The 19461-nt window shown below is 39.8% G+C and overlaps 1 protein-coding gene across 1 annotated transcript; it reads right to left on the reverse strand.

The window, feature by feature from the left end:
- Positions 1 to 727: 727 nt before the first annotated feature.
- LOC145485517 (uncharacterized) lies at positions 728 to 17665 on the reverse strand. Its single transcript, XM_081464182.1, has 15 exons — positions 17100 to 17665; positions 12798 to 13028; positions 12460 to 12692; positions 11593 to 11850; positions 10904 to 11222; positions 9448 to 10597; positions 9024 to 9216; positions 8069 to 8190; positions 7179 to 7383; positions 6696 to 6875; positions 6384 to 6563; positions 5879 to 6039; positions 5308 to 5434; positions 4892 to 4965; positions 728 to 4275 (listed from the first exon to the last, which is right to left on the reverse strand). The coding sequence occupies exons 1-15, from the start codon at positions 17566 to 17568 to the stop codon at positions 1431 to 1433; spliced, it is 6747 nt and encodes a 2248-aa protein (XP_081320308.1). The 5' UTR covers positions 17569 to 17665; the 3' UTR covers positions 728 to 1430.
- Between the last annotated feature and the right edge of the window lie 1796 nt (positions 17666 to 19461).

Consider the following 19461-nt stretch of genomic DNA (forward strand, 5'->3'; position numbering starts at 1 on the left):
CTTTTTGGTGCTTATTGTGTTTGAACATTTGCAAATTCTGGGGGTAATAGAAAGTTATTTTTTCGATCGCAACATCCAAAACGAGCATGGCGTCGTGTGTCGAGGTTTCTAGATGGTATAATTCCTTAAGGTCGGTACACATGAGGGGACTAGTCTCTACAGCAAGTCGCGGGGACAAGTCCCATCGTGTGAACTGGCCATTTCTGCTTCAAAATCTAGTCGCAGGGACTAACTTTGGTCCCTGCGACAAGTCCCACGAATTCAAACCAGTTTGAATTTTTGGGAAAAGTCCCTGCGACTTGTTCCTCAAAACGCTTCGTGTGAACTGTACGTGGGACAAGTCCCTGCGACCAGTCCCTTCGTGTAAACTCTTCAGGGGACTAGTAGCAGGTACTAGTCGCCTCTAGTCCCCTTTACTTAGAACCAAACACACCTTAAAAGAGTTCGAAATGGTAAGGAATAAACATCAAGAAGACTCGACCTACGATAAAGAGGGTAATAATGGCTTAGACGCAATGACAACCTTCTTCGGGCTCATGGCGCGGACTTCCAATTGCACGGTCTGAATCAATGGCGTGTTACAGATACCTTATTACTGCCTTTATCTAAAGTTTGATAACTCCGCACTTTTAATCATTTGTAAGATTTTTTAGTTCAGTGTAGTTTTTGAAATGTTTGAACTTGGAAACCTTTTTGGAGTGAAACAATTACCACAACTATTGCGAAATAAACTGACTTTTGTATAACTTTATTGAAAACTTTGGCTTCTGCCATTATAAATTGTAAAAATATTCTACACTGTAATAATAACGAAACAAAGCCGATAACCAAATGGAAATTAATAAACTGCAATGAAGAAAACACATTTCAAGTGGATTTTCAACATGAAAAACAAAATTGGGCACAGTCATTGTCTTTTTTTTTTCATCCTGCGAAAACAAGGTTTGAGCAGGGCTTGAACCAAAGTCTCTAAAAAAAAATATAAGGGTGGACCATTTTACTGTTGAGGGGGAATGGGGTGATTTAGTGTAGGCATGAGTTTTTTTAACCCATTCATGCAGTACGAATTTTCTCCTCGGTGCGTGTGTATGTATAATTTTTTTTTTCTCCGTATAACAAGCTTTTTTTCGGAGAAGGGAGAACGTGCACAAATTTTTTCTTTTTTTTGGTACAATTATGCTTGCAGGCTATTTTTTCAAACTCACCAATCCACGTGTACCGGCCCCTCAAAAGTCAAGATGGTCCACCCCCAAATGCCATTCAAGTCCTTCTATGGGAAACAGTATCAATTCAACTGCTCTGTATTTAATCTAGACGATTCTCTTCTGTTCCTTCTACTGACTTAAGGGAAATTTAAAACTGTTTCAGGTTTCCTAAGACTGACATCTCCGCTAGAAAGATTAGTCGTCAAGTTAGGTCAACCGAACTCTTCAGTCACATTCGCCGGAATGCTGTTCTGGTGACTCCAAGTTACCTGAGCTTGCTCGTTTCTCCAAATCGTATGAACCCTTCCGCTTTTTAAAATGCAACTGAAATGGACTTATTTTGACAGGGGAGTGGCTCCTTCCTTTGTCAACTTTTTCGTCGATTTGTTCCGCCTTAGCTGTTACCCCGTTGACCTGGTTGGTGGGATATTTTCCATTTGTACATATTGCTGGCGTTTCTTCAACGCTTTCTTCGTGATCCTCAGCCAACACTTCTAATGGCTCACTTGATAACTCAAAAGATTTCTTTCTAAGACCGCGGAATCGGAAATGTCGTTGCTTGGATGATTTAGCTACGGAACTATCCGAGGTTGTGTGAGCCACTTTCGGCTTTTCAAACGCTTCTTTCTTGTTCTTAACTAGATTTCCGTCACTACGGCTCTTAATTTGCAGGATGCTTCTTCTTTTATCAGCAGGTTTAGATTTTGGTTTTGATACAGCAGCACCCAGTATCTGTTTTTTTCTTTCTTCAAGTGAAAGAGAAACTTCTTCTTTCCTTTTCACTCTTTCTTTGGATTGCTGTTTGCCAATATCCAATAACGTCATCTTTCGACTTTGTGAATCAGTTTGAGTGTAGTCTGAATTGGCGCTTTCTGTGATGACTGGATTGCCATCTTTCGTAATCCGAGAATCAACCTCTTCGTGACAAGCTTCCTGTTTGGCAGCTGATGGTTCCTCGCCGTCTTGCACATGTCCATGAAGCTCAGAATCACCAGGAAACCCTTGCTTTCCTTTCGGGACGCCATCTTCCTTGGTTGTTTCTTTCGTGTCGTCATCAACGGCATTCCTCTGTGCGTCATTTTCACTGTAGTGAGACTGAATTTCTTTTGATAAGTTAATGATTTCATCACTGTTTTCTACCAAAACATGATCAGTTTCATCAGCCTCTACAAGACGTGTTTCATTTTTTTCCTTTCCAACTTCCGAGTTAGCATGATCTTCAGCAGTATGTTCCACCACAGGCTCGGGTATGATGTTTATCATAGTCCAACTATCATCTTGATCTTGAATCACTCGATCGCACGAGGTCATCTCAGTGAAAGTAACACTCTCGTCAATATTGACTGGATTTTCTTGGTTATTCACACCAGAATTTTCTTTAAGAGACAAGGTTTGTGCTGAAGTGCCTTTTTTGATGGCATTTTCAAGTACAGGTCTGGATGGCTCGGTATTTACTTTACCTTGCTCTATGATCGACCTTTCTCCTTTACCTTTAGAATTCTTTAATAAAGGTGCACGGTTATTTGCTCTTCCAGTATTCTGACTTCTAGTTTTCATTCGAGTCTGATCAGCTATTCTTAAGCGAGGCGGTTTTTTGTCGTCTTCACTGCTAGATGATCGACCAGATCCCTTTTTAACTTGACTCAGTCTGGTCGTCTTCAACCCGTTTACTTGCTGTTCCAAGTTCTTTGATTTAGCCACTGGAGGCCGCGTTCTAGATCTTTCTATATCAAAGCTTTTGGTCTTCAAAGCAGGTCGTTTGTCCGTTCTTTTTGGAGCTTTTGCAGCCAAATCCCGTTTATTTGGTGCAGTGTCTTGTCCATTACGGCTATCCAGAAAAGCGGCGTTCTTCGCTTCTTTTTGCCGCTGAGCGCGTGTTTTAACAGAGCTTTCTCGCCGGTCTGTTGTGTTCTTTTGGTTTCTCTTTGACATGTCTTGACTTATATTCGTAGTCCTATCTTTTGGCCTTCTATTGCTGGTCACCTGTGCTACATCGACGCTTTTCGCTTTTGAAATTCTGTCACGATTTGAGCGACCATTCGCCATGGAACTCCGTTTAGAGTTTTCAAATGAATTGTCAAAACTCTTGCTTTTCTCTAACTGCTCTGTTGTTTTGCTGGTATGGGGCAATGGAGGTTTAAAATCACTTTTTCGATTTTCCCTTTGACGAGGACTGTAGGGTTTCCTGTCTTTGATATTTTCCTTGGCACTCTCGGAGGAAGAGTCGCTGTTGTCATGGATTAACAAGTCTAGCGTTGCACAAAGAGCTTCTAATTCCTTGTCCTTGTTCTGGTCTCGAACTTTTCCTTTCACTTTGCCATTTTGTGGTTCTTTCTTTGTTTCTTTCTCAGACTCTGTCTCTCTTTCAGAATCTGTAGAGCTGCCTAAAGTGTGTATAAGATTTCCTAGCACAGAGGAGAGCTGGTCTGCTTCCTCTAGCACGGCTTCCTGAGGTGACCGTACTGATTGGCGTTGATGCGGAACAGTAATTAGTTTGTTTGGCTTTATCAAGTCTTCTTCATCTGATGAGCTAATGCTTCCTTGGTTGGGCTTCTCATCAACAGGCACAGTTTCCAGGTGCAGTGGATTCTCCATAACTATATCACAGGATGTTTTCTGTTCCTTGATGCTACGCTGAGAGAACCTCCGTGTGAATGGCGAGAAAGTTGATGTCAATTCGTCATCATTTTCTGAAGACATATGAAGCGCGTTTTCGCTCACAGAACGACGTACGTATCCTGATTCATTCTCCTTCTCTTCCGCATGGCTCCGTGGTTTCTGAAATTCATTATCCTTAGTCGTAGATCTCAGAGTAGAACTAGTCTCACCATTTGTTCTTAAGATGTTAACTTCATCCATTGAAACAGCTCTTTGTAATATCTTTGATTCTCTGTTCTTTACGCCATTACTAAACTTGTTAGTCTTGAAGGAATTATTTTTCGATGAAACTAAAGCTTCTTTCAGCTCCATTATTCTCTCCGCCAGATCTGTCGAGCTAGCTCTACGCAGGTTTGATTGCTCTGCTTTTGCTGGGCTACTGTTTTCTTCCAGGCTCTTCTCTTCTGCCAAACTGATTACAAAAAAGTGAAAACAATCAACGAAACTGACTCCACGAAATCCGCAACAATCAACAATTTATATTGCTATGTCTGATTGGTTAGTTAGTCTGAGTTGTTCTCTTCCTAGTTTTGACTTAGTCAAATGTAGTTTTAAGTCTTTAACGACTTCATTCTGTTCACATGAGACTTTTTGCGCATTTCTCTCCCACCCATACCCTCTGTCCTATCCGCGCCTACTCGCCCCCACGTTCTCTCACTACCCCGCCTTGACTCCCTCCCCCATCCCACATTCCCTCCCTCCCTTGCCTCGTTACTCCCTCCCTGACTACCCCCTTTCTTGAAGTATTCGTTGCTTGTGTTGTTCGCCCACTTCACCGCTTCATTAAGTAGCAAGCTGTTCGTAAATATGATAGGCTTAAACGGAAGGTAAGCTGGTGCTTTAATTTAATTAAAATGCATCATATTGTAGTCTAACAGGCAGACAGAGACTATGATTTTTTTTTCCAGTCATTCAACACTTAGGTTGGGGCGGGGGCGTTTATTTAAATCCTATATGTGAAACAAATCCAGTCGATGTCAGCATGCAATTTTTCAGGTCAATACTTGATATTAAAATACAAATCATACCTTAGGTACTTGTTCAACAGCAACAAAGGTCCTTCAATCTGTTTTGACAAAGGAAAGATGAAAAAGCTCCCAATCTGAAACAAAGACAACCAAAAATGATTTTATTACAAATTGCATAAGCCTCTCTCAACTTGATCCCTATAAAAATCAAGAGGGCCAGATAATCTGCCTTAGGACTGGGTGACCCTTATGACTAACCACTGATGGCACTATGGAACAGGAATCGACTGAAAGTAAAGTGTCTTACCTAAGAACACAACATTGAGTAACCATTTAAAACCCAGACTTTATGCACCAACCATTAGGCAAGGGCGTTATAGCAGAGAGCAATTGCAAGATTTCTTTTATAACTTGTGAGGTACAACAGTCCCAGAAACACTACAAAAGTTAATTTTTAGTTAATGTTGCAGTTTTACCTCCGTCCACCCGCTTGCAGTCATAAATAGCTTGGCATTCCTCACGGTCCACACGTGTTTTCTGAACTTAGCTCTTCCTTTGAAAATCCTGTAGTACTTCTCTTCGTTTGGGTGTTTTTGAATTTGCCTGTAGAAATATAGGGAGTTCAATAACATGAATAGATCACAAAGTAAACTGAAAACGGAAGCAAATCCTACGGAATTGAAAACAAGCTCCATGAATACCTGGGCTCTAACAACCACCAATCTTCGTACCCTGTGTCTTTGCTTTCCTTGTGAGAGGGGGTGAGGAAAACAGAGACACTGGAAACGAAGTTGAGTCAAAGCTAAAAAACCCTGCAAACTTCTTTCAGTTGGGACGATCCAAAGGAAAGAAATTTTGCATCTCAGCTGCTTAACAATATTTTAGGACGATCTTTTCCAACGCTGATCACGCTCAGTTATATTATTAGCTTCGTGTGACGCGATTAAACGGTAAATTGTTTCACTAGCGACAACAACTTTGATGACCTGATCAATGTACAAACCCCTTAGTTCTAGTTCTAGTAAAGGCAAAAAAATACTTCCTTACTTGAAGATACTGATCATGTATTTGATGGAATTTCTTGCCCTCAGAGCTGATGTGCTGTTCAGTAGATTCGTTAATTTTTCCTCCATCAGTTCAGACGGGAACACAGAAGATCGACGCCTTCCCTGAGAAGGTTTTGTATTAATGGACCGCTCCTCTGTCACCTTGAACGAAGCAAACTCTGCCATGTTACAATTTTAGCATCTCTAATGAAATTGTCTTCAACGTTATCCTTCTCTAGAATATATACATCTTATCGAAACACCATTTCGTTTTCAAAATACTCCTCCATGATAACCCTTACACGATAAATGACTTAGATTAAGGTTCATCACATTACAGTAAGGCTTGTCTCTGTCAGCGACCAATCAAAACACTCTTATATTAATATTGAAAGATCCGGCTTTGAATCCAAGGCGCTACAAAGGAGTCAAAGGAGTCAGTTCCCTTGTCTCATTATTTCTTGCAAAACATCAATGTTTCTATTTTGCATTCTTCAGGTTCCTACCTCTTCGCTTTTGCGGGAAATACTGGGGGCCTCCTTGTTATGTTCTTTATTGTCCGCGTTGTTTTCGGCCACTACAGCAATGGCTGTTTTTTGCCAACTTGGAGAAGAAAAGTCTCTGACAGCCTCCTCGTTTTCTGGGGTGTAAACTGTACTTGCTGTTAATTTGCCATCCACTGTTTCCTTTAATAAGAATGAAAACACGAATATATGTAAGCTGTTCTGTCTTTAAGGTGACTTTGGTCAAATATTGCAACCAATTTTCAGCCTCTTGGAGAAGACCTCCAAAGTACACCAGTTTCTTTTCATTCCTACCTCATCGTTTGTTTTTGACACCTCTGCAGGTTCGTTTTCTTTACTCTGGTCGTTCGACTCTGTAACTTTTGCAATCACCGTTTTTTGCCAAATGGGAGAACTGAAGTCTTTGACTACATGTCCGTTTGGTGAAGAAACATCACTGTCGACACGAGACGAATCATCTTGGAAATCCTGCAGCTAAACATAAAAAGCCAACAATTAATTAGTCAACTGAAAAAAATTGGTGTTTTTAAATTCCAGCTTCTCTGTAATCGACTTTAACATTCTTCCTTTAGATCCACTCAGTGTTTGGCAAAGCAATAAAAAATGAAATCCTGCCGTCATATTTCCGTTTAAAACACTGCATCGAACTGTGTTTGACAACGGTCTGCAAAAAGGCCGATTTTCTTAGTAATATAATGTAATTTTTAGATGCAGCACTCTTCTAAATCATACACTCTGAAAAAAAAAATCGCCTGACACCGATATTTCAGTTGTTACCTTGATCTTTAATCTTTCCAGTGAGGGAGAGGGCAGTAACTGTTTTTCATCTTTTCTCATCTGCAAAGTCTTCTTCTTCTCCGAAGGAGGTGTTGGTTTCACCTCAAACGAATCCTTGTTTTCCTCGGTGGAGAATTTCTCGTTTACGTCGTTTTTCTCGTAACCATTGTCAATTTTCCGCGGCATTTCTACAGAACCATCAACACTTTAAAGAGAAAAATAAAAGTTAGCCGGAAGGGTTATTTATTCAAAATACAGTTATTTTTTTGGTGTAAACTCGACACAGCTGACAGTTAACAGCTTGGCTTGAACAGAAATGATCATAGCTATTATGAAACAAGCACATGAGTGAGAGCAAGTTTGTGTACAAATAACAGTTTGGATACTCGGCTCGTTAAGAAAGTAGTTAAAGGCTGGTTTTCATTAACGAATAAGCATAAGCTAAGATGTTTATAATTAGCACCTTTTGTTAGAAAAATCCCTCACAAGAGCTGCTAATTATCACCATCTTGGTGGGTCTGGGTATGCCGGCTTATACTTATGCTTATCTGCTAGTGAAAACCAGCCTATTGGAAACCACATGCTGTAATTTCTTTTTTACTTCCACTGAAATACTCACTCCTAATATGAAAAAGGTGTTGATGGAATCGTGCAGTTACATACTCTCGTGGACAAACCTGTTACCGTAGTAACACTTATGACACGTCCAAATGCTTGATGGCGTTTTAATATTACTACTACCCAGTGCGGTATGAAAGCCACTTAAAAATGTCTATATAACATTTAATAACAAGCACATATCAACTAAATTGACAGTCATCGCTAGCAAAATTAACGTACATTTTTCAACACACGTTCCCGAGGCAAGTCGAGCTAAATGATAACATTACCTATCTCGTGGCCTTTTCAGTGGCGTTGCATCTCCGTTCATCTGATCAATCAATGGTTTCATGTTGTTTAACGTGTTATACCGATTCACAACATCGCGTACACGACCACTGCTTCTTCCAAGCTGAAAGCGGCAAAGGAATGAAATTAGATCATTGACAAAATCGCACTACAATTTAAAATAACGAGATCTGAAAGATTTTGGCTGTACTGCGCAAGACTCGAGAGATAAAGAAAATTTTTTTTCGATATATTAAAACCACAGGCAACCCAAGCTCAAGCTGTGAGCGGTGATTATCTTGTGTAGATCACCTTACATAATAGCGGTCATGGCGAAATTATAACGCTTTGTATGGGAATATTTATGCTCGGCTTTTGGAGATACAAATACTAGAAAGCTCTTCATAAAAACGCATTATCTTACATCCACAGTGCATTGCCTTTTGTCTGTTCGCTTATTCTGCTGCGGATTTGAAGCGATTTTAGCGAGTTATCGCTTCCTAGGTTTCTCAAACCTAATAAGCGATAACTCGCTAAAATGGCCTCGTTTTAACAAAGTAAGCGGTGAGGCAACAAGCGATACACTGTGCAAGTTATAGACATAGACAAACTTTATTTAGACTCGAATTTGAGAGCAACTATAAAGCTAATATCGTCGAGCTAAATAATAAAAAATGTTATTAAAATACAAATTTATGATAAATTTATATTATAATAGTGTGTACATTATGACAGTTCTCTTACATTTTCGCCATGACTGCTATTACACAAGATGATCACAGCTGGAGCTTTGGCCGCCTGCCATTAAAACTAAGTAAAAAATCGCAGGTGGTTGTGGAGTAAATGAACACACTCTTTTGCGGCTTTATTCCAATAAGACTCCAAGCCGGGATCGAATTTAATTTTATAACCGAAATTGGCAATTATTTAGTTCTAAATTTAACTAGCAATTCTTACCCATGATCCCTTCCGGTCCATTCCATTTTTGGCTATCAGTCCATCCACCAAAAGCGGCGTTGCCATTAACAACATGGCAGCGTCTCGAACTGCTGACGTCACTGTGTGCTCTTGTAGCTTTTCGTTTTCTTTGTCAAATTCAGGGCTCAGTGTTGACAGAACTGGCATAGCACGCCTAGCTGAAGGTGATAACCTGTTGACAAAACCAAAGAACAAAGAAGATAAATATGTGCTTTAGAGGTAAATATGGCGACCTATACCCTACTGGAATAACCGCAGAATCACCCGAGGAAGTAAATATAATATTATTTCTCGCAATAACAAGAAATTTTGGAATGAAGGACATTGGTTAACAGTATCGATGTCTAGGGCAAGTAGATACGCATTTACTGTACATTTCATGTCGTTTACAATAAATACTTACGCAGCAATTTCATCAAGCAAGCTTTGTTTCTTTGATTTCTTGTTGGGCGGTGTAGTTTGTGGTTTGGATTCGGTTGCTCTCTTGTTGTGCAGATTGTTTGCTTGTTCTCTCTTCTTTATCTCGTCATCTTTTTTCTTTCTTCTTTTTTCCTCTTCTTCTTTTCGTTTCTTCTCCTCATCATGTTTTCTTTTCTCTTCATCTTTTTTCTTTCGTTCTCCTTCCTTTCTTTTCTTTTCTTCCTCCTTGTGCTTCTTTTTCTCGTCTTCTTTCTTAATCTTTGCCTTTTCTTCCACTTTCCTATTGTCAGCTTTATGCTTTCCATTTTTCTCTCCTTCTTTGCTATTTTGATCGTTTTCGTGATTTTCCTGGACATTTGCATCAAACGCGTTCCCTGTAACCTTCCCATTGCCTGTATTTTCAATTGTACCAGTCTCACCTTTTGATCTTGCCTCCATTTCTCTAATGATGTCCCGAGCTGACCGTCTTGTGTATTGCTCTCGGGAAAATGAACCCGCGGGACGCCTTCTCTCCGAGTCTTCTCGTGCGAAGTTCTTCTTTTCGTCCTCTCTTGGTTGAACACTCTTCAGAGTGACTCCGTTTCCAAACTTTCTCTCCATTTGTTGGTGTTCATCTCCATGTTTCCCTTTAAACAATTTATTATCCTTATCAGAGTGATAATCCGAGTCCACCGGAGTCTTATGTTTTGCTTTCCCTTTCCCAAACCCAAAAAATCCTCCTTTCTTACGACGTGTATTTTCCCTCACACCCTCCGAATTCTCTTTCGATAGACTTTTCCTTGTTGTTGTCTTTCTTCTTTTATCATTGAGCTCGTCGCCTGAACTGTCTATTGTGGAGCTTCTCCTCCGTCCTGCTGAAGGTTTGATTCTTACCCGCCTTGTTTTCGATTGGAACACTTCGTCGTCGCTTCCAACCGAACTTAACGTATGCGCACGAACTTTGCTGTCAAGCGGAACGGAGCGTGTTGAGGAAAGTGGCTTGTGTGACACCAGGTTTTCCATGCTAGATCCTGACGTTGATCGTATTCTATTTCCCGCAACGTCTGCAGCAAGATGAGAACTTGCTCGGCCACGCTTCCGACCTTTATTTGAGGTAAACTTCGCTCCGGTGCTGATCTTTCTTCTGCGAGAGGCTGGGAAAGGAAAACGGTTTTATAAGCTTTTCCATGATACTCTCAACAGAGCATAGCTGAGCTAATGTCATCTGTTTTAATCTAGTAAAAGACTTTCCAGACCAAGCTAGGGCTGACAGATTGACAGTCTTTGCGCTTAATTTTGGTTCGAACTAGCCAACCAGACCAAAGTCAACCCACCCCACCCCCACCCCCAACCCCTGCCACCGGACCTTCCTAGATTGATCATGAGACAGAAAAAAAACATCAGAACTTTCACTGGACAAAGCCAGTTGTCTAAGCCACCAGGCCATCAGGCTACCCTACCTTTGTTCAAGACTTCTGTCTGAGGACTTCCAATGCTAAAGTCAGCGTTTACAGGATCATCAGTATCAAACAGGTGATAAACCTCACGGATCCGCTTGTGAGTGATGTGTAGATACCGGGTACTTGGGTTGATAGTATATTTAGCGTGATCTTTGTGAAGATTCTCCGCACTGGTTCCTGACAGCAGACGGTAGATGTTCTCTCTCTCACTGAGAATCTGAAGCGGTGGCTTGTCCTGCGCGAATGAGCGAATCGTCCATGCCGCATCCAGTGCGCTCAAAACACCGCGGGCGCAGCCAGAGCCTGTTGGCCAAAAAGGCTGAGAAAAAACAAAAAATATATATTTATATCATTGAGTGCAATCGGGACAGACATGTATGAGCTGATTTGAAAAAAACTGCTGCCGTTCTTAGGATATTTCTTAGGATACTTCTGTGCATCACGAACAATTTAAAGGAACATTTTTCTGTTTTATCTAGTCGAGGGTAAAATTGAATAAACATTACTGGCAGGAAAGACCTTAGTTAAAATTACCCCAGTTGCCTTACCAATAAAAAATTCAATGATACGTCAAAAAAATGGCATCCTTTTTAAATGACAGGCTTTCCAGAAGGAAACCACGACTGATATTAAGAACAAATTTTACTTGCAGAAGAATTCTAGAAATTATATTTTAATTTGATACTGACCTCCAACAAACTGTCTCCCACCAGACCCACCAAAAGTCTGCTTCCTTTCCTTTCAATGATCCTTGCAGCATGTTCAGCTTTCTTGATCGACGTGAAATCAAACGCAGCAATGTCTGGTTGATTATTGCCTACAATCTTGAGCTCGAGATTCTTCAGTGTACCTTTTGTAGCATACTTCACCACGTCTGTTACGTATTCCAGTAGTTTAGATTGGTCAATGTTACTTGGAGCAAGAAGCTTGACTGGAGGGCTCAAGTCCTGCGTGAAACAACACAAAGAAATTGCAATTTTATCAATAATGATTTGTTGGCATAAAGTAGATGTTCGTAAACACATTGGCGTTGCGTGTTTGCTTGCTTGTTTGTTTGTTTGTTTGTTTGTCTTTGCCTTGTTTCTGCTGACGATAAAGCAGACTAGCAAGCTAAGGAAATGGAGAATGCCATAAATGCGTGCTTTTTACAGTATTAGTAGTATCTTTCCCAGATGGATAAGTAAGTGAAACATTCCTGTTGCAGAAACGACTGCATGTGAGTTTAATTCCGACTTGCCTCGTGTGAAATACATGAAAACTTAACTCCGACAAGGTGTGCCCCCACATTTAGTGAACTGTTCCTCAAAAACGTGGGAAATGCCATTCCCGAACCACTAAACTTAAAAATTTCCTGGAGGGAGGCATTGCCCCAAAACCCCGCTAGCGGCTCGTATCGAAACTTTCTCTTCGGTACGTGCGTAATCAGTAAAAAGTGCGTTCTACGTTACTGACATCACTGACATTGCAATCTGAATAAACTTTTGCATTGTGCAGAGCTAACCAGCTTGTTTTATTCAACTACAAACACATGACACAAATTTTGGTGATTACAATACCTGTTTAAGAGCTCCTCTTTTGAGTAAGCTGGCTTTCCCAGCTGTCATAACAAAGTAGTGTGTTTCATCTTTGTAGTAAACAATATTTTCAAGCTTAATTCCTTTTTCTTCTAACAGCAGATCAAAAAACTGTGGATTAAATTGATACGCAATGCCGCTAATTTCCTCAACGTTTGCTTCTTCTTCTGTGCAGTGATTGACGAAGTTTGCCGTTATGCCAATAGCGAGTGTACCTAAGTAAAAAATCAAAACAAAAATAATCAGTCCCTCGGTCTTATTTTCCACTAGCGCCATTTTCTCTCACAAAATAACATGACTAAATTCAATTCTTCACTAACCTCTCATTTCAATCTGTTGAAAACCAGGAATAACGTTCTTCTTCCCATCAGCTCCAATAAGAACATCAAATTCGTATTTACTGACGGGGTGGGACTCGGGAGACACTTTGCACTTCCATCCATCTTCCAGTGAGTTTGGTTCTATCACGTGATCAAACATGACGCCAGTGTACAGTTTCGCGCCAAAAATGAGCGCAGCCTTGAGAAGAATCCCTTGGAGCCGGCGAATACCTGAAAAAAAGTCAAATGCTGCTTGAGACTATTTTCGTATTCTCGATATCGGACTGTAACTAGCTTGCGATGAAGACTCGTGTGTGGGAATATCATTAAAAAAAGATTAAGACGAAATCCGACAGGAAAATGAGCAAGTTCAGTTTTTAATGAACAAAAACCTTGTACCAGAATAACTTAAGCACAGTATAGTTCTTTTAGCATTTTCTAAAAGCTAAAGGTATAAATAGTTGCCTAAAACAACACCAAAAACAATTTTATTTCCCATGGGAACTCGAGAAAATAAATTTCAAAGTACAGAGAAATTGTGCAATCACAGGTAAAATTTCATCATCAGTTTCATTTTACCAGTACTTTCAAGTGTTTCATATAATCTTCAAATTTTTTTTTTGACATTTGGTGTTGTTAGAATGACTTCTTTTGAGAAGATATTTAAACTGACGTTCCACAGAAGTTTGCAATACAATGTAAATAACCTCGGTACAAAGTTTTTGTCGACTTTTTACCCGAACTTCTGGTGGATTGCTTCTTAATTTCATTTGCATTTGAAAAGACTCCTCACATTAGCCTCGGTTACAAGCTAGTCCCAGTCCAATACCGAGAATACGAAATTGGTTTATTGAAGTTTTTACTTGAAAATGCGCCGCCTCGACTAAGCGCCGCCTCAAATGAGCGCCGCACATGACAGCAAAAACTATAAGCGTTGCACCCTGAACAACAACCCAGCGCTAATATTCAAAGTCCGTGATTCCTGAAGCGACGCTTGCTTTTAGAAGCATATGTCTGTGCAGCTACTGACTCTAACACGGAAAACATAATGACACTTTGTTGTTGCTACCGTTTTAAAATAGAAATAAGGGTTGCTATGATTTATTCAAAAGTTTGAAACGTGTTTTTAACAGGCATCGCCTTTCAATAAGCGACTCATCAAAGTCGAAAAGTTTAAAAAGCAGCTGGCGATTTTTCAAGTAAATACGGTACGCTGTTTACTGATCTTTTAGTCGCTTAACTTTTGTTATGTACTGATGGAGGAGTTGATTGCATCATCTCTCCCTTTGGATACAACTCCTCCGCACTTTAAATGGTCACGTATATTTGAAAGCTGTAGTCGAGTAATGAATATTGAAAAATCAGATAAATGGAGAATATTGGCATGAAATCGTAACCGATTATTGAATATTTCGATTTTCTGGCTATGCAAGAGAGATAAATACTGGTCTGAGGGAAATGAACAACCAATATTGACCCGAAAAATGAACATTAAACACTTATGGACACCCGGCTAATAATATATCAGCTCTGTGAATATTCATTGCGTTACGTTAAGGACATGAATTCGCCAAACCCGAAAGTTTCAGCCAGCGATGAGAGTGTTGGTAGTAATTTTGAATTTCAGTTTACGTCGATATCTTAATGTGGATAAACGTATGTCACTGATCCATTTTGTATAAAATAAAATATAAGAAAACTCCCCTAGACGTTGCAAGCGTTCGAACATGCTCTAGAGGTCTTTAATTCATAGGACAAGTTCTTTGCAGACGTAATAATTAATGCTGAGTTGGTAAAAGAATGCGGAAATCTTACCAAGTGAACAAGTTCCTTCCTGCGACTTTCGATACAGTAAGGAACAGGCTAGTTATCAAAACTAATGCGTCTAATATTGTTAGTAGTTTAATTAGAACCTACGTGTTTTGCAAGTCACACAGCTTTTGGTCGGTGACTCAATATAGACATTCCTCTTATACGTTTTAAATGGAGACCATAAGGAATTTATTTTTACAGTTACAAGTATCCGGGGAAGTATCAACATGCTGCCGTTGACGAATAGAACTTCAAAGGGATAATGAAATTGCCCTAAATTGAACAGGATTGAGAGGTCTGATTTATCTGCTCTGGAATCCTCCTCTAATGCTTTGGAATGTTACTAAATGTTGTACATACTAATCTGTAGAAGCCATGCTGATACTGAGTCATAGAATACAATACAAAACTACAATTCAGGTCAACGACGCTATTTTCATATCGCTTGTTTTCTCAACTTCTTCCAAAGCTTAAACCGTAATATTGTTTTGATACTTAACTAGAGACCTCGAACTCTGTCCAGAGCCATGATAAAGAACAAAAAAATAGGGTACATTTTAGTAATTACGATTTATTTGCGATTCGTTTTTGCAAAAAGACGTGTGGTAATTAACAAGAATTCGCGAGTTCGTGGGTGAGCAACTTGCAAACGTCACGCAAAGTTTATCGGCGAGAAATCAAATTTGAACGGACGATGCAACTTCCTAGCCTGCGAACAAGCTAGCGGAGAGAGCTCACTCATAGGTCACCAGACTATATTCCTTACTGGGAACGAAAAACAGAAAAAATCGTATGATTGCACAACCCAGAAATTTGTTAAACAAACGATTTAAACTGAACGGCCGCTAATTAAAGTTCTGACATGCAAATAAGACATGCCCAAAGCTCAATTATATATTAATGCGCCAAAGCTGGAAGGACGAGAAAGGACAAATTTGAAATATTTCCTTTATCATTCTATTGATATACTGAGAAAAATAAAAACGTGATAAATAAAGCAGGAATAAATTTTTTTTTTTTAACACCTGGGGTTGATCAGACTTCAATATTTCACAAAAACGGTAATGTAATTAAAAAAATATAATTACTTTGGTTAAACAGAAATAACAGACAGTCAAAATAAAGAGGCGAAAAATAAACAAATAGCCAATAAAATGCATATATTGCTTTGATGTCCGGTGAACTTCAAACACCTGCAGTAAACGTCTAAATCATATTCAGAAGCTGCTTCTCTTGCTGTATTTTCTTTTTTCAGTCACAAAAATTGGTTCAATTAATCTTGTTGAATTTAGAGCTGAATGCGAGATGTTTATCTCGGATTGTTACAAACGACCACTAGGAAGCAGAGAAGAACTCGGTCACGCCAAATGTTTCATTTTTTTTTGTACGCTTCCGCTAAGACTGCTTTGAAAGTTGCCGTGGCTGAAACTAACCTCTAGATACCGAAAAATGTAAAATATCTTGATATATACATTATCAATAACAAAAATAGAAAGAGAGAAAGAAACTATTTCCGACCGCCAGGATTTCTGTTCAATAGCTCGAGGGCAGATAGATCATGTTCAGACCAACATTTTTAGTACAAAACAGTGGTTACATGATGAGGAAACAAGTTTTTAATAAAATATCAATAAAAGTCACGATTATTATTTATACAGCTTTCTCAGGCAAATATATTGGGTAGGGAATTTGAATGTATGATAAGGCTTGATGCTCACGTAAAATCCTGTCCAAGCTTGTCAGCCGCGTGTATCCACGCGCGCAAATTTTAAAATCCCCACAAAATGTCATCACTAATATTAAATACGCTTGCGTTTCAAAAATCTGATCTCCTTTACTAAAAATCCCCTTGAAAATTATCTCCCAGTCTACGGCGATTTGATAAACAACTCTCAACAAATTCACAAAGTAAATGATGTTGTTGAGGATTACGAGGGCTTATCGTGTCGCTACGAACAACAAGGACTGCGCGATCATTTTAGCTTTCTGGGACATTGGAGTGACAAGATTTCGTTGTAGAAAAAAATTCAGCCGGTCTGTTCATTAATAAATCCATGCAGTGGTTGAGCGCAACGTTGTTGTGATGCGATCATCCGTTCCAAGCAATCGAATTGTTTCTTAACAATCAAGAAAACATATATTTGGTCCGCAGTTATGACAATAAGCAAGGCAGATCTTCGGAAAACAATTGTATGTAGACGTTATATTAAACCGTTGTATGTTTCTACACACTTGACAGATTTCCTGTTACTGTTAAGTCAGAATTAGGAATGGCGAAAGGAAATACCGATATTATATTGTTATTAAATAGCTATGACGAACGATATTTCAATTAGCAGATACGTAGAGGTTCAGTTGTTAAAACATATGCGCGCTTATTACTTCTCCAATAAATAAATCATATTTTACAAACCTCAAGTTCTCAGTGAAAATATACGTAAATTACTAAAACCATTATCCACAAACAAGAGATATTGTAATTATACTTACTGATGTGATCGATGGAACCTGAACAGAATTTTCCGTAGAATTTCTTTGCACCGAGTGAACGGAAATCCGTGAGTAGGAAAGGCCACAAATGAAGGACATTATTTCGTACAAAAGATTCCCTCTTCTCCACAATCACAACTTTTGCTCCAAGCAAGGCGACTTCAATCGCAGTTCTCAAGCCGATAGGACCTGCGCCGATGACTAACACATGAGTGTCTTCGCATATTTTTCCTTTTCCATACTCCTTCTGATTAGCCCGACTGTCTAACAGTTCCCACAGTGATTTGCACCTCCACGATTGAAGTTTTCCTTTAAGCTGCGAATAAAACTCGCGCGGATTGTCCGCTTTGATTCCAAGAAGCTTGACAAGTTCTCGAAAGGTGCTCGTTATTTCTGGACAGTCTTGAGCGTCCATAAACTTGAAGAATAAATCTTCGGCCGTTTCCTTACTTTTACGGACATTTTCCATCCTATTGCTGTGGAAAGTAATTCGATTTAATTCATGCGGGCTCAAGATAACCGAGTAATTCAACAAGACGTAAAACCAGGACAACCGATCGCTCGGCACGGTATTCGCGCATCGCAACGGATAAAAATTTCAAATTCAGTAGCAATATGATGTGTCACGTCTGTTTACGCTCAGCAGTGGTCACTCAACTGAAACAGCTTTGTTTTTCAAACAATTGACAGATGTCATCCTTGTTTGAAAGATCTTTCAGATGACCGCGGCGCGGAGAGAGAGAGAGATGGGGTCGACATTTGTGCGGTGCCGTTTTATATCCGGTTTGTTTTGAAAGCGAGATGAACAGTTTTGCTACAGCGAAAAGGTATAACTTTAAAGCTGGTTACATACTCTAATTTATTCTGGAGTAATTGGATATGAGTGTTGTACTGACCCTTGCACGAACTACTTTGCACAACAAAGGCTCTTTCCTCAGGAGACAAGTGTATTCAATTGTTTCATCATTTTATCACGTTTGGCATTTCTGGAGTCTTCTGGGACAGACAACATCAAACAATCAGGTTAAGAAACGCTGGTTGGTATGTAAATGTTTTTATTTTGGGTTCAAAATAAAAATAGAATGTATGAAAATCTGAACAAGTCTGACAATAGTGATCACGCCCGTACGACTTTCTAACCAGTTCACAGTTTAAGTGTTTTGATTGTCATGCAATTCGTGTTGACATTGCCCTGATATGACTAGCCGTGCATACCAGATATGTATCTAAACGTCAAACCTTTCGCGTAACTTGACTGTTAAGGCAAATACAAGAGACGAAAGTTTGGAATAGTTGCGTACAGAGGTCTCCTATTTCTTCAGCTCAGGCTCAGTTTGGGACGATCAGTAACAAACTGATAGGGTTGCGGGATTTAGAAAGCTACGTATATGTTACTGACTCTCCGCCCGAAACGGTTACAAGAAAGAGCGAGAGCTAGTAGACTCTCTCCTGGCCTGCATGAAGCAAAACAAAGCTTGACCCCCGCAAGCTTGGAATACAGGAAAAGTTTGTTTCTTCTTGCCAGAATCCAGTTTGTTCCCCTTTCATACTTGTAAAAGTAAGGACTGTGACGTTGATTCTCCCCCTCACCCCTCCCCCACCCTCTCTGCCCCGTTCAGTCATTCAGTTGTAAAATTGGGCCGCTCTTAAACGTCAACTCGATCGACGAACTACCCATGGCACGGCGGTAATTGTGTCAGTGTACGGTTTCAGTCGTAGCACAAGTCAAGTTTGAGGCTGAGTCAAGTTCGAGTAACGAGTAAAGATTGGTTTAATTTGAGTGTAATAATTGCTATTGTCGAAAAAGAATTGTCAGGTTTTGTTTTGCATTTTGAATCAACATAAGCTTAAGACTACCGGTATTCCTCGCTTAGCCTTGTCATCTTTTGATTTTGCGGAGAACTCTTGATAATTTGGTTGGGTGATCTTAGTGGAAAAGTCTTCGGGAAACAGTCGATAACAAACGGCAAGGCTGGAAAATCATTTCTCGCCATTTTAGATAGCTTTAGATTTCAAGCTCATTCCACCAGACTTGTCAGAGTTGTGACCGGTTCCTCATTGCTCCTGTCATGGTTACGGAAGGTAAGACAAACCCGTTGATTTAAGGAATTTGTGTATCTGTTTCACGATTGAGGCTGCTTATAAGTTGTTACCAAACGCAGGGCAGGGTGTGGCAGAATTGTTACGAAGTTTCCTAAACGTTTGCTGCGTTGCTAACGCTGATAATGTATCCATTCACAGCTATGCAGTGTTTCGAAAATCTTGGACAAGATTTTCCATAAAACCCATACACACGGAAAAATATACATTTGACGTCATTATTCCGTCGGACTGGACACACCGGTACCCATGAAGGTATACG

Source organism: Orbicella franksi, chromosome 1, assembly GCF_964199315.1.
Source record: "Orbicella franksi chromosome 1, jaOrbFran1.1, whole genome shotgun sequence".
NCBI lineage: Eukaryota > Metazoa > Cnidaria > Anthozoa > Scleractinia > Merulinidae > Orbicella > Orbicella franksi.

Excerpts from the sequence above, each read along its gene's own strand:
- LOC145485517 (XM_081464182.1), bottom strand. The coding sequence starts at position 17,568 with ATGGAAAATGTCCGTAAAAGTAAGGAAACGGCCGAAGATTTATTCTTC. Across the intron at positions 8,191-9,023 it reads TGGACCGGAAGGGATCATGG|CTTGGAAGAAGCAGTGGTCG; the intron begins GTAAGAATTGCT and ends TGCCGCTTTCAG. Across the intron at positions 5,435-5,878 it reads TACATGATCAGTATCTTCAA|GCAAATTCAAAAACACCCAA; the intron begins GTAAGGAAGTAT and ends ATATTTCTACAG.